This window comes from Mirounga leonina, unplaced genomic scaffold, assembly GCF_011800145.1.
Source record: "Mirounga leonina isolate KUSES-001 unplaced genomic scaffold, KU_Mleo_1.0 Mir_91, whole genome shotgun sequence".
Classification (NCBI taxonomy): Eukaryota; Metazoa; Chordata; class Mammalia; order Carnivora; family Phocidae; genus Mirounga; species Mirounga leonina.
Window position 1 is genome coordinate 30,977,422 of NW_023270839.1, and position 12,143 is coordinate 30,989,564.

At 38.6% G+C, this 12,143-nt stretch overlaps 1 protein-coding gene across 1 annotated transcript in view; it reads right to left on the reverse strand.

The window, feature by feature from the left end:
• Positions 1-1,638: 1,638 nt before the first annotated feature.
• The window catches only part of PRTG (protogenin), a 129,765-nt gene continuing 119,260 nt past the window's right edge, over positions 1,639-12,143 (reverse strand). Inside the window, exons 16-20 of the mRNA XM_034993606.1 lie at positions 10,779-10,961; positions 9,063-9,183; positions 6,917-7,082; positions 4,584-4,688; positions 1,639-4,105 (exon numbers count right to left, since the gene is read on the reverse strand). Coding sequence (XP_034849497.1) covers positions 3,698-4,105; positions 4,584-4,688; positions 6,917-7,082; positions 9,063-9,183; positions 10,779-10,961 — 983 coding nt within the window. The 3' untranslated portion in view covers positions 1,639-3,697. The remainder of the gene's footprint in view (positions 4,106-4,583; positions 4,689-6,916; positions 7,083-9,062; positions 9,184-10,778; positions 10,962-12,143) is intronic.

A 12,143-nucleotide genomic window follows, 5' to 3' on the forward strand; every position in this document is an offset into this window, starting at 1 on the left:
GTTTGAAACACTAGGGTCCCTTGATGAAATTAAAATATTTCGACTTATGGACAACTTTAAAGAGCACATCAATCGAAGGATAGCCCCCTTAAACAGTGATATGATTTGTTTGCCCACTATATGCCACTGCTCCCCAGAGATGAGAATGTCCCTATTATTTTGGGACTGCCTCAAGTCTTCTGAGTCAACCAGGTAATGCTTTAAGCAGGAAGAAGACTGCACAGGCTAATTCAGGGTTTGCCATATGCTCTGGAATGGAAAACTTGCTGAGATTTCTGTTGACATCTCACACTCAAGGTGCTTAGGAGAGTAATCACATCATTTGGCAAAAACATCCTGTGGCTGAATCAGCAGATTTGATGGAAAGTCCCTATGTATGCTATTTGGATACAGACTGGGTTCTGGAGAGACAAGTTTGTTTGACATAAAAACAAGAAACAACAGTTTAATGTACAACTAAATTTGTCTATATGCGGAGGTAACCTTAAATATCTTTGGTTTTTTATAATTTGCTGATAAAAAGTACTTGAATAAAAACACTGATAAATACCAACATAATTGTATTGCTTTTAATTATGTAAACTTAGCCCTTTGATATCTTTTGCTACTAAAGCTAGATTCCTATCAGCCTCTAAATAAATTTATCTCAAATCTGCTCATCTTTACTTACTTACAGGCTAATCTATATACTTTAATGGTCTTTGGTATGAAAATACTGATGAGCAGTATCTTGTAATATTTGGCATAAAGATGGCATGCGTGTATCAGTACTTACAGCAAATAAGTCTTTGGAAAAGAAAATAGTTACCATTTGCATATTAACCCCGTTGGAATGAAATGCCATGAAGTAACACCACTATGAGAGACGAATGAGAACCTTCACATTTTAGTTACAGTTTTATACTTAAGACTTCAAAGAAGCTAGCTTTGGCCAAGTAAAAAGAAGTCTTTGGTGTATACTAAACATCTTATTCAATGAGACCAAAATATTTATCTTTGGTGAAAAGATTTTTTTTCTCTCCAACAAGTAGTTTCAACAATTTAAAAATACTTTACTCTAATACTGTCTATGAAGATTTACTTGCTGAAGAAAAAAAAAATTACACTTGAAATTCTTTGGAACTATATGCTGGTAAAGAACTTATTTTAAATGCTCTGGTAACAATAAGGTAGGTTGAAATTACTAGTCTATTTAACTACAACAATCAATATAAACCCTATTATTTTGGGTTAGTAACTACTTATATAAGCTTCATACCTATAGATGTTTCTAGTTAATTCAATTTTGGGGGGAAATTATAGTCAAATTTTTACTTTCTACTGAAAATTCTTTGGTAACAGAATTATTATGAAAAAATCTGTATAAGAACACAATGAAAAGGTGAAAAAGTAAAAATGTACTGGTAAATAATTAGCAAACAGTTATAGCCTAAAGATCTACCATAACTATGGGCCTATTCATCAAAAAAAAAACCAAAAAACAAACAAAAATACTTTCCTCAAGGACTGTCAGATCATCTTTTTAGACTTTTAAAATGATTCAAATTCATGCAGCCCTGGACACATCTTCCATAACCATGATGGATGATGTTTCAACTTTAGATTTTATCTGCCTTTTAATGAAAGTTTAAAAAATAAAGCAAACTCCTTATATTCCTTAATTTTGGATGCTGATAAAAGTTGGCCCCACAAAACTACTTACGAACCAAAAGACACCATACCCTGTCAATCTGCCCATGCTTGCATGAGGCAGCTTAAAAGTAACAAAATGTTCCCTGAGTACAGGAAAAAAATAACACTAGAATAACTTTAAAAGGAGGTAGTATAAACAGGAGCTATAAAGGCACGAGGAGCATTTTTCCTTGCCTCAGATTGTTCACCTAAAGCTCTGCTTTTTTTGTTTTGCCATGAAGCCCCTACTTAGATAACTAAATGGGGACTTTGACTTTATTCACCAGTGGTTGCTGGCACTTAATGTTGGTCTGCTTCTGAACACATCCAGTTTGGCACAAAACTGCAGATTAAGAAACAATAAGAGATGCATCATCAGACACTGGGATAGGAGATGATGGAGGTGGGACTGTTACACCCAGTAATATTCTTTTGATTTTAGAACACCATTTAGCATCATTTCCCCACCCCCACCCCATAAACCAAAGGTTTCAAGGGGAAATCCATTAAGATTCCTTTTAAAAAATGAGGCTCAGAAGTCATTTCCAGATAATGTGAAGAAATACTTACCAAAAAAAATGGGGTCCCCTCTCTACACCATGTGTTTAATTCTTTTTCCTCTTACACTGCTGGGTACCTAGTAGGTAACTGTCTCATGACTGAAAGAAGGCCTATTCTATGTGGCTGAGTAAACAGTTTGCTGATTTCAAACCAGCAAGAGGATTAACTCACTCCTGGAGTTAGCATTCCTCATTCACAGCATTGACACGGAAAGAAGATTATAAATAGAGTACCAAATTCTCTTAAGAATTCAAGAAAATACAAGCAAGGTGGTAGAGCTCTGAATACTTATCCCTAAACCAAACCTGCATGAAGACAAACTAAAATGCTTTGATAAGATACTATACATCAAAATAGTTATTGATAAAATCCAAGAAACTCTTAAGGCAACTTTCTGTACTCTTGTCCTGAACAACTTCATGAATATTAAAAAGGTATAAGGCAAAGAATTTCATAATATATAATGGAAGGCACTGTTACCATGATAACCTCTAGTTCATTTTATGGTCTACTGTTGCATTTATCTTTATTCTTAATATTTTATGAAATTTCTTTACCCTTTTTAAGTCAAGGTGGGATTAAAAAACAAAAACTCTAATCGATTCTCTTTAAAAATCTGTTTTCTGCATGGAGTTTTGCAACTAACTCTGGAAACGGTGAGGATGCTTTGCAAACTAGACAGTGCAGCCTTTGGCCGACCATCAGGCAAAGGGGAAGGTAGAAAAGGCACGGCTCTAGGCAGCTGAGGTTTAGGGTACAGCAGGTAAAGCACTCGGACGCTAATGCCCAAATCAGAAAGGCCCTTGAAGTCACAGAATTTCCCATATGCTACTGAATAGTTCTGTTCTCAAAAGAGAGACACTTTTTTTGTTTTGTTTTGGTCATTCGTTAAAATCAACAGTCCCACTTTTTCTCTTCTCAGTGGTTCGACAGTCCTCACAGTGGAGGTATGACATTTTCCAAACCATGCAGATGTCAGAATTTTCTTTAAAAAAAAAAATCAGAGCTTCAGATAAACATTCTTACTCATATACCTATATGACTCCCTTGATCACACGCACTACACATACAGCAATGAAAACAAAATGCTACTAGGAAGTATCATTGGTTATGGAGCGGAGATAAACTACCACAATAAATGAGGTAACAAAGTTGTCTCTTCTGAGTTCGCCACCTGGCAAACTGAGGTAGATAGTCAGCAAAGGGGCTTTCCAAAGTCTTCCCTTTGCTCCAGTGATATATTTTATAATCCAGTCAAATATCTTGACTGTCTCTTCACATTGCTGACAATGACACATTCAAAATACATGAGTTTAAACATAAAAAAACAAAATACATTCCAAAAAAAAAAAAAAAAAAATGCTGAACTACCCAATAAGACACCAAGATTTTCACAAAAGGCTTTGGCTCCCTGTTCATTGTCCTTCGAACAGACTTAAAGGTGGCAATACCTGAACATGGCTCTCTAGATTGGAAAATCGTTTTTATCAAAGAGCAGCATGGCGGACGGCAGCTGCAAAACCGAGGAGGAAGTTTGCTCGGCATCCAGCGGCACTGCTGGGTCCTCACGCTTCCTCAAGGAGGGATCCCCACCTGACTCACTGCCAGTGAAGGAACTGGAAGTTGGGGGTGTGGTGCTTATGACTGAGGACAGGTGTATCTCGTCATTGGACTCATGGGAGAACCTTCCAGAATCCCCCGTCTCGTGGCTGCCTTCACTATTGGCTGAGTGCTCAGTATCAGCTGCAACACCACCAAAGGGTCTTGGGAAGCTGGCTCTCTGACCCGGGGAGCTGGGAGAGTCTTCATCACTGATCAACACAGTAGTGCCTGGCTGGTAAAAGCACACCGCTTGAGCAAATCTTCTTTGAGGCTAAAAATACATAAAACACCATCAGTGATGACACAGTGCTCTTGAAAAATAATAAATATGGCTTTACGTAGTCTGTATGTTCTGAAATAGTCATCTGTTCAAGGATATGGGTGGAAGGCTACCATCATGAAGAGATGATCTAGGTCAGCAGTCCCCCACCCAAGTGGCAACACATGAGGATTACTGGGGCAAGTGAAGTGTCTAAAGTCTTCTTCAGTGATTTTTGATGCTTACTCCTGCCACATCCCTTCCTCCACTGCCCCCCATTCCCTGCTGAAAACTACAGCTCTGGTTACTATTCCAACTGTCACTTCAATGATCACGCGCCATGGATTTCCACAGTTATGCCCCAAATTAATAAAATCATATCCAGACAGAACATGAAAATTAAGGCCTTCATTTACATTTTCCTCTTTTTTTAATTATCATTTCATGATACCATGGGTTGCCAAAAATTTTTCTCATTTAGGTGGGTTACCTGCTCAACTTTTATCTTCTTAGAATCTTGGAAAAAAAGCCATTTTTTCTTAGAGTTGTTTTTAATTATAGGGCCATAGCTATTAATTATCAGGTCAGTTCCTCCCTGGAGATATAAAAGGAGAAAATGTAAATACTACAGATTTCAGTTTATTACAAGTAGTACACAAAATTTTTAAATGTTAAAAGAAAAAACCGTCAGGGACATCACTATTTCTTCTTTTACATAAACAGTACCCCACAAATACAAGGCAAAATTTGTTAGTGATCAAAAAGATATAATAGGTTTATTCTTCAGAGAGAGATATGCTGAAGTATTTGGGGTGAAGTGTAATAATTCTAAAAATTATTTCCAAATGTTACAGCAAACAAAAATACATAGAAACATAGAAGTATGGGGTGGCTGGGTGGCTCAGTCATTAAGCGTCTGCCGTCGGCTCAGGTCATGATCCCAGGGTCCTGGGATGGAGCCCCGCATCGGGCTCCCTGCTCTGTGGGAAGCCTGCTTCTCCCTCTCCCACTCCCCCTGCTTGTGTTCCCTATCTCGCTGTGTCTCTCTCTGTCAAATAAATAAAATCTTTAAAACATATACATATAGAAGTATAGACAAGATATTGACAATTATTTGTGCATTCATTATATTACTCTTTCAACCTTTCCACATATCTGAGAAACTTAAAAAGCAGTTGGGAAGAAAAAAACCATGGGCCCGCATATGCTCAACAAAATGGCAATAAATGCAGGATCAGCTCTTAGCCTAAGCTGAGGGAACATAGATATCAGGCTTCTCTGCTTCATACAGACCCCCACTCTGAAAAGGCCTCTTTTCACTTAAGATTCTCTCTTTTTTTCCCATGTCCTCTTCCCCATGCCACTTCTCCTAATCTTTTCTCATGCCAAGCTCCAAGTTAGTAATAAGAGAACCTCAATGTGCTTTAGTACTTTTTATGCTTATTTAGAAGTTTTAGGTTCCAGTGTTCTAGATTAATTGGAAATAAGTTGAATGGTTTACATTTGTATCAGAAAATAAAAGCTAAATTAAGTTGCAAACAAAAAAGACAACAGGAGTAACAAAAATCAAGTCATTATTATTTACTCATAATATATATAATATATAGCGCTATACCAGATTCAAGTAGATTGCATCTGTTAAATATAATTATATTAAATTTAATACCAGGGGCGCCTGGGTGGCTCAGTTAGTTAAGCATCTGCCTTCGGCTCACATCATGATACCAGGGTCCTGGGATCGAATCTCGCATCAGGCTCCCTGCTCAGCAGGGAGCCTGCTTCTCCCTCTGCCTCCCACTCCCCCTGCTTGTGCTCTCTCTCTCTCTGACAAATAAATAAAGTCTTCAAAAAAAATTAATATCAAAACTGCCTGAAATTTTGTTATATTTCTCTTATTATTCTAAATTTTAGAAAAGGGTTGGGGAAGAATTTAGACCAGGATTTGTTAAGCCTTCTCTGTAAAGGGCCAGATAGTAAGTATTTTAGATTTTGCAGGCCTCATATGGCCTCTGTCTCATTTTCTGCTCTTTTTTTTTTTTTTTCAAACTACCCTTTAAAAATGTGAAAAACATTCTTAGCTCATACAAAAACAGGCTGTGGGCTAGTCTGGGCTGGGCTATAGTTTATGGATACCTGATTTACACCGCATTGGTTATGAGAGCTATTATGATAATGCACGCTATCTAATGTTGCAATGTGACTAAAAATAATTTTCAGTTGGTCTTCCTAATGCTTATCACTGTACTATTATTACATATAGTGGAAAGGACATGAAGTAAAATCTTCCAATGACACTTCTTTATTATAACCAACTTCCTCAAGCCATAAAGGGAAGGATCTTGAGACATCTATTTAGATACTCCATATTTTTAAAACTGTAGTTGATACCTGGAATGTTCTAATGTCCAAGGCAGTTAAAAAAAAATCAACCAAACTAAGTATAAAAATGAATTAATAAAAAAATTGCCCACAGAGTAAATACAGGGCAATCCAAATTATAGTAAATATAGACTGATGACCCTTGTGTCCTTATCTAAAACACGTTAGCTCCACATAACCCCGTCTAATTGAATTTATGCTGTTTTCTCATTTTTTACTCTCTTTAATCTTTTATTCCTTTATCTTTTATCCATCCTTATATTCTCCCCATGTATTTTACATAAGGAAGGATCTGGATGAAACTGTTTTCTATTTCATCAAGTAGAATATGGACATAATACGTCCAACATAGGATTTTTTAGTAAGCCAATTTCACACATCAAGGGAAGATGAACGGACGGAGTTCATCAAATCACAGCAAATCAGTATCTCAGCTCAGGGTACCTTTGCATCGATGAAGCTGTTTGGCATTATCATTGGCATTAAGGATTCTTCATTTTCTCCAGCTCCTCCCAGGTTCTTTCCGGCTTCACTCCCACCGGCTAGGGAGGTACTAGTGCGAGGTAACTGTGGAGTTCCATTCTGTGCCGTCTTGGAAGCAGATGATTTCCTGAAATATCCCAAGAAAAGGAAATCTTCCAATTTCATAGGAGATCTGGACGAATGTACCAAATGTGGCCTAAAATGATGACTTTACAAACAGTGGAGTTCTTCAATGCTTATTTCTCAAGTATCTTCAGAAACTGAGTGTTAGATTTTTACCTCAAACTCACTGCTGCAAACTTTCATGATTTTAGGAAACTTCTTTGTTTTTGTCCCAGTATTTGCTTATAGAAAATTATTTTTTACACTTAATAAAAACCTTAATATTTACAAAGTACTATTATTTATTACTGTTGATTACTTCAAATTTATGTGGAAATTATAATTTTAAAATTTACATGTTCTCTTTCAGGTCTGCCTGATTGTCACACTAACATAACAATTCACTTGCCAGTTAATGATGGCAAATTTACAGCAGCACTTCTGCAAGATTTAGGTATCAGTAGAACAATGTACAGAAAGATTTTATAAAAATATTCTTCAAGTGAGAAACTTGTACAGCAAAACTATGTTAATCAAATATACAACAAGATGTTAGAATTCTTTCTCTAACATAATATGTTTTCTGAGTATGTTTTTATATACAAGTACCATACATAAAGAGTAAATCCTGATAGTCAAGGCTAATGGAGGGAGTCTAGCGATAAGGATTATCCAAAAATAATGTGTACCTGACTTTGATTTTTTTTTAAATACAATAAGGAACCATGAAAGCAAAAGCCAAAATATAAAAGGTTAGAAATAGACAAACTTACTGCACGCTGAGAATTTAGCCAAACTACAAATGAGATTGCCTAAGAGAGTTTACAGAGAACAAATCCCTAGTTATCACATGTATCTTAACCCCATGTCTAGAGAATTCCGAACACATGTCCTATGGAAATAAGGGAGGAGCTCTCAATGGCAGGCTACTTAGATATGAAAATATTCCGGACAGTAATGAATCTCCTCACAGTCAGCATATGCATCAGATGACGTGTGCCATTTTAAAAAAGAAACCAAAGGATATACTTTGTACTTCTCAAAATGAAAAGTACATGAAGAAACTAGGGCCTCATTTAAGAACATCTTATTGGCACAGTAATTTTTTTCAAATGGCAAAAAAAAAAAAAAATCTCCTTGCAAAGTGAGCACATCTCTGTAGCAATTAAGAATTCAAGTAACAACTGAGCGTTGCTGGAGTGGTGGGGGGTGGGAGGGATGGGGTGGCTGGGTGATAGACATTGGGGAGGGTATGTGCTATGGTGAGTGCTGTGAATTGTGCAAGACTGATGAATCACAGATCTGTACCTCTGAAACAAATAATATATGTTAAAAAAAAAAAAGACGACGACGAAGAAGATAGCAGGAAGGGAAGAATGAAGGGGGGAAATCGGAGGGGGAGATGAGCCATGAGAGACGATGGACTCTGAAAAACAAACTGAGGGTTGCTGGAGTGGTGTGGGGTGGGAGGGATGGGGTGGCTGGGTGATAGACATTGGGGAGGGTATGTGCTATGGTGAGTGCTGTGAATTGTGCAAGACTGTTGAATCACAGATCTGTACCTCTGAAACAAATAATGCAATATATGTTAAGAAAAAAAAAAGAAGATAGCAGAAGGGGAAGAATGAAGGGGGGGAAATCGGAGGGGGAGATGAGCCATGAGAGACGATGGACTCTGAAAAACAAAGTGAGGGTTCTAGAGGGGAGGGTGGTGGGGGGATGGGTTAGCCTGGTGATAGGTATTAAAGAGGGCACGTACTGCATGGAGCACTGGGTGTTATGCACAAACAATGAATCATGGAACACTACATGGAAAACTAATGATGTAATGCATGGTGATTAACATAACAATAAAAAATTTTAAAAAAAAGAACTCAAGTAACATTATTTGAAAGTGGAAAATCCCAGTTACTCTAGAAGGCACTGGATTTCAATTTGCTTCTGGTGGTTACTGTAATTTAAATGTTTTTTAACCACCTCAACATGTCTCTCCACGGGAACACACCTGGCTTTACTTCGGTATATCAAGATGAGAACACAGATGAGGATGCAGGTCAAGGCTATACCAACGCCTACAGCAATGCCAGTCATTGATTTTTGGTCCAGATGGTAATAGCCTGAATAAACTAAAAGCAGAAACACATTTACTCAGTATCAATCAGAAAAATAAATGAGTCCATTTATTATAATTCTAAGATAGCTATTTGCTTTTCTATAATTTTTCTTCCTCTCCGAGGAAAATGTTTGACAGTATGTGTCCAAGAAGAAAAGACACATATTACTCTTTTTATTAGTAATCTCAAAGATCAGTTTATATATTCCCATACTGAAGATTCCAAATTACCAATTCTAAATGCTGTATTATTATATGAAACACGAACATCAGTTAATAACTTATAATGCTAAAAGGCACAAAGCATAGACGTTTCTTGAACCAAATGGTAACTTTCACGTCATGTTACCTTAAAAGCAGATCTGTATATTAAAGATGAGTTTCCCGTGTCCATATCTGCATTTACATAGCAGTGCTCCTCAAACTTTAATGTTCACATGATCACTAGGGGATATGTTAAAATACAGATTCTGATTCACTATGTCTGGGGTGGGGCCCATGATTCTGCACATCTAACAAGCTCTTGGGTAATACTCATGCTGCTGGTCCATAGACATTCTGAGTAGCAGGTATTTGAGAAGGGACTATGAGCCTTGCTCTCCTTTTCCCATGATAAGGGAGCTACCACCGCTGCCTCCCTCCAATGCTTAAACCCATCTGTGTACGTACGTACATACTTACGTATGTGCGCGCACACACACACACACGGCACTGAGGCATCTGAGGAGCTACCCTTAATCCTGTTGAGTTCAGCTGACATTTCCTCCATTTAAAGCCCCATCGCCCTCTGCAGGCGCACTCCCCCCACCCCAAGAAGAGGAAAAGATGGTTTCTTGTCCTGTACCACAGGGGGGGCCCTGGCTTCCTTTGGGACAGGACAGTTGCCCTGGAGTGAGGGTGGCTCTTTTTTTTTTTTTTTTAAGATTTTTTTTTTAAATTCATTTGAGACACAGAGGTAGAGAGAGAGAGAGCACAAGCAGGGGGAGTGGCAGAGGAAGAGAAAGAGGGAGAAGCGGCTTCCCGCTGAGCCAGGAAGCCCGACATGGGGCTCGATACCAAGACCCAGGGACGTGACCTGAGGACCCCGGGATCATGACCTGAGCCGAAGGCAGACGCTTAACCCTCTGAGCCACCCAAGTGCCCCTGAGGGTGGCTCTTTTAAAGATACTTCTTCCAACTGCTTTTCTGGAGAGAAACAACTTTCTCTCCAGAAAGGCCGTTTTTCTGTGGCAACAACTCTTAATGAAAACCACGCTCTCAGCTTGAACACCATAGCCAGCGCAGCTGTTTATTTCCGTGAACCCTCCCTGGAAGCTACTCCCATCGGTTTTCGGGGCCGTGGCTCCTCGGTCGTGGTGGCTGTGCAGCTGGGAAGAGGAGTAACTGGGACACAGTGGTGAAAACGGCAGCTGACTGGGAGGTAAGCTGGTCTCCCTGTGGAGGGCAAGGGACAGCCCGTAGCTTCACAGCATCAGAACCGCACCGGCAACAATTCAAGAGACCAAGTGCAGGGATATGGCTGCGGGAGGAGCAGAAATACAGTGCAGGAGAGCTGAAGAAACACTGAACGTTCTTCAGAAAGCTCAGTAACTGTGGTGGCGTACAGACCTTTGGCATCGGCAGAATCCAAACGCTTGGGCCTCTGATTAGAATCAGGGGTTTCCTTCGGAAGGACTGCCAGCTCCACCGAGTTTGAAAAGGGCCCTTCTCCCACCTCATTGGATGCAGATATCTTGACAATGTACACATTTCCTGCCACCAGGTTTTCTAACAAAGCCATGGTGATTGCCCCTATAAAGAGATCGATTGCAAATTAAGTAAACATTAATTTTTTTTATCTTTTATTCATTCTTTCAAACATACCATCGTGGTCCTTTATTTAACAAATATTTTCTGATTATAAAAGGAACACCATGTTCATTGTAGAGCGTTTGGAATCCACAGACAGATAGAAATAAGAGGACAATCTAATCTCCCTTTGTTAACATCTTGGTATATTTGTGTGTGTGTGTGTGCACGCATGTGCATGCCCATGCGTGCACCGTACATATGTGGGTACGTATTTACTACAGGCTTTTTTTTTTTGCGAGAGAGAGAATGAGAGACAGAGAGCATGAGAAGGAGGAGGGTCAGAGGGAGAAGCAGACTCTCCGCTGAGCAGGGGGAGCCCGATGCGGGACTCAATCCCGGGACTCCAGGATCATGACCTGAGCCGAAGGCAGTCGCTTAACCAACTGAGCCACCCAGGCGCCCACTACAGGCATTTTTTATATTTTAGAGTTTTCACTTAACTTTGTATCATGCACGCTGCCTCTATACAATCTTTCTCTGTAATTTTGTTTTAGGAGTAGTGTTCTAAAGTAATAGGTTTTTTTGTTTACGTTTTAATATATTTTTTTACCCCCCCCCAAAATTTATAAAATTGGATACAAACAGCATTAAAAACATTTTAGAATAGAGTATTTCAAACATAGGTAAAGAGAGAACGTTTATAATGAACCCAGATTCAACAGTCATAGTTAGATTTTCTAGATCCAATGTGAAAGGCTTTTTTTCTTTTAGAAATGTTTAGGGGCCCCTGGCTGGCTAGTTGGTAGAGCATGTGACTCTTAATGTTGGGGTTGTGAGTGTGAGCCCTACACTGGGTGAAGAGATTACTAAAAAAAAAAAATAAAACTGAAAAAGAAAATGTTTAAACTACTAATGGTAATCACTGTGACAGATGATCTTGTTCTTAAATTAGAAACAATTATTTTTGAAAGTATGAATATATTTCTCACTCACCCAATCATTATCTAAGATTTCTTGGGAATGAACAGGAAAGAAAATTCCAAAGTTATATAGGAACCTCAGAGTGTTGAAGACCTAGACCTCAGGTTAACTACCAAAACGACCACCAGTAACCTGCACAGCATCTACTTCTCTCCAAAGTCACCATCACTTGAATTTATATATGATATTTGATATCAAAGG